This window comes from Geospiza fortis, unplaced genomic scaffold (genome assembly GCF_000277835.1).
Source record: "Geospiza fortis unplaced genomic scaffold, GeoFor_1.0 scaffold566, whole genome shotgun sequence".
NCBI classification, from domain to species: Eukaryota; Metazoa; Chordata; class Aves; order Passeriformes; family Thraupidae; genus Geospiza; species Geospiza fortis.
Genome location: NW_005054833.1, coordinates 52,633 through 54,113, shown reverse-complemented (window position 1 = coordinate 54,113; position 1,481 = coordinate 52,633). Strand labels below are relative to the sequence as shown.

General features: G+C 62.5%; 1 protein-coding gene across 1 annotated transcript in view; it reads right to left on the bottom strand.

Moving 5' to 3' along the window:
* The window catches only part of LOC102044497 (dynamin-2), a gene marked incomplete at its 3' end in the record, with an annotated part of 23,898 nt that overhangs the window by 6,131 nt on the left and 16,286 nt on the right, over positions 1-1,481 (bottom strand). The window contains exon 15 of the mRNA XM_031065521.1: positions 1,440-1,451. Within this exon, the coding sequence (XP_030921381.1) occupies positions 1,440-1,451 (12 nt within the window). The remainder of the gene's footprint in view (positions 1-1,439; positions 1,452-1,481) is intronic.

The following is a 1,481-nucleotide window of genomic DNA, read 5'->3' as shown; positions in this document are numbered from 1 at the left end:
GCGAAGCCGGAGCTGCGGGCGGGCGGAGAGCTCCGGGTGCGGGAAGGACGGAGAGCCCGGGAATTGTGGGGAGGGGGATTTCACCTCCGAAAACCCCGGAATTCCAGGGGTCAGGAGAGGGGATTGCACCTCCCAGAGCCCCGTTCCCGCCTGGGAACCAGCCTGGCATTGCATCCGAGCGGGTTTGAAAGGAACTGGGGCGGGGGGGGGCAGAGGGAGGATCGGGGATGGGGAATGTGCAGTGGGAAAGGGATGGGAGCAAAGCCAGAGGGGTCAGGGGGGGCTTGGGGGGTTATTGGGAAATGGGATCGTGAGGAAAAGGGGCTGAAAGGAAAGAGGTGAGAGCGGGGAAAGGGGAGAGGGGGGAGTTTTGAGGGGTTCCATGGAAAAGGGAGAGGGTCTGTGCAGCCCAGCGGGAGCTGCAGCAGGAAGTTCCTTTAAAACCGATGGATTCTGGTGAAAACAGGGACGGTCTGGGGGCTCCCACCCCCGACTCCCAGCTCTCCGCCCTTCCCGCCGCGATCCCGAGGGAGGGCACAGCCCTGCGATCCCGAGGGAGGGAACGGCCCTGCCCGGAGCTCTGGGGGTGCCCAGGAGCTCCCAGGGGAAGTGGGAGCGTCTGAAGGGCCGGGGAAAGGCCGGGTGTGCCTGGGGGATCCACGGAACAACGGGAGGCACAAACCCTCCCGGGCAGGAGCAGCAGCTCCGTGGAATAAAATTTTGGGAGAACGGAACATTTCTAAAACATTTCTAAAACATTTCAGCGCCCCCTGGCCCTGCCATCCCGGCTGCATGCAGAGGCAGGACCCACGCCGTTATCCTGCTCTCCTGGGCTGTAAATCCCCAGCGGGGTTGGGAAGGATTCCCCCTCAGACACTCCCACGTTCCCGGAGCAGTGACAGGGACTGGGGGGGCACAGGGATTGGGACCCCCCCCCAGGGAATTCTGCCCTCCCTGGCCCAGGAGGGAGGAGCTCTGTGGGCTTGGAGCAGCCAGGTTGGGAGTTCTGGGAATTAGGGCAGGGCTGAGCCCCAAATTCCTGCCAAAAAAAGGGAATTTGGGGGCAGAAATGAACTGCCAGCCCTTCCCTCCGTTTAGTTCCCAAAGGAATTGAGGAAATCTCACCCCCCCCACAGCCATTTTGGGCTGAATCAGAAGGATTTTGGCCTCCTGCTGCCCAAAGTTTGGGAATGCCAGCATGAGGCATTCCCTGGCACGGGCTGGGGTCACCCCAAAGCCCCCGGAGGGGACACAGGGGGGACAAACCCAAATTCCCCCTGGCAGACCCCGGCTGCTCCCTCCCCTGTTCCCACCAGCGTCCTCCATCCCGGGCAGTGGGGGGGGCGACACTTTTTTGGGGTTGTTTTGGGGTTTTTGGGGGTGCTGCTCCTGGCAGGGCCGGGTGCTGTCCCTGCACGATCCCGCTCCGTGGTACTTACCAGGATCTCCCCCTTTGGGCGTGCAAAATTAAGGGGGAAAAA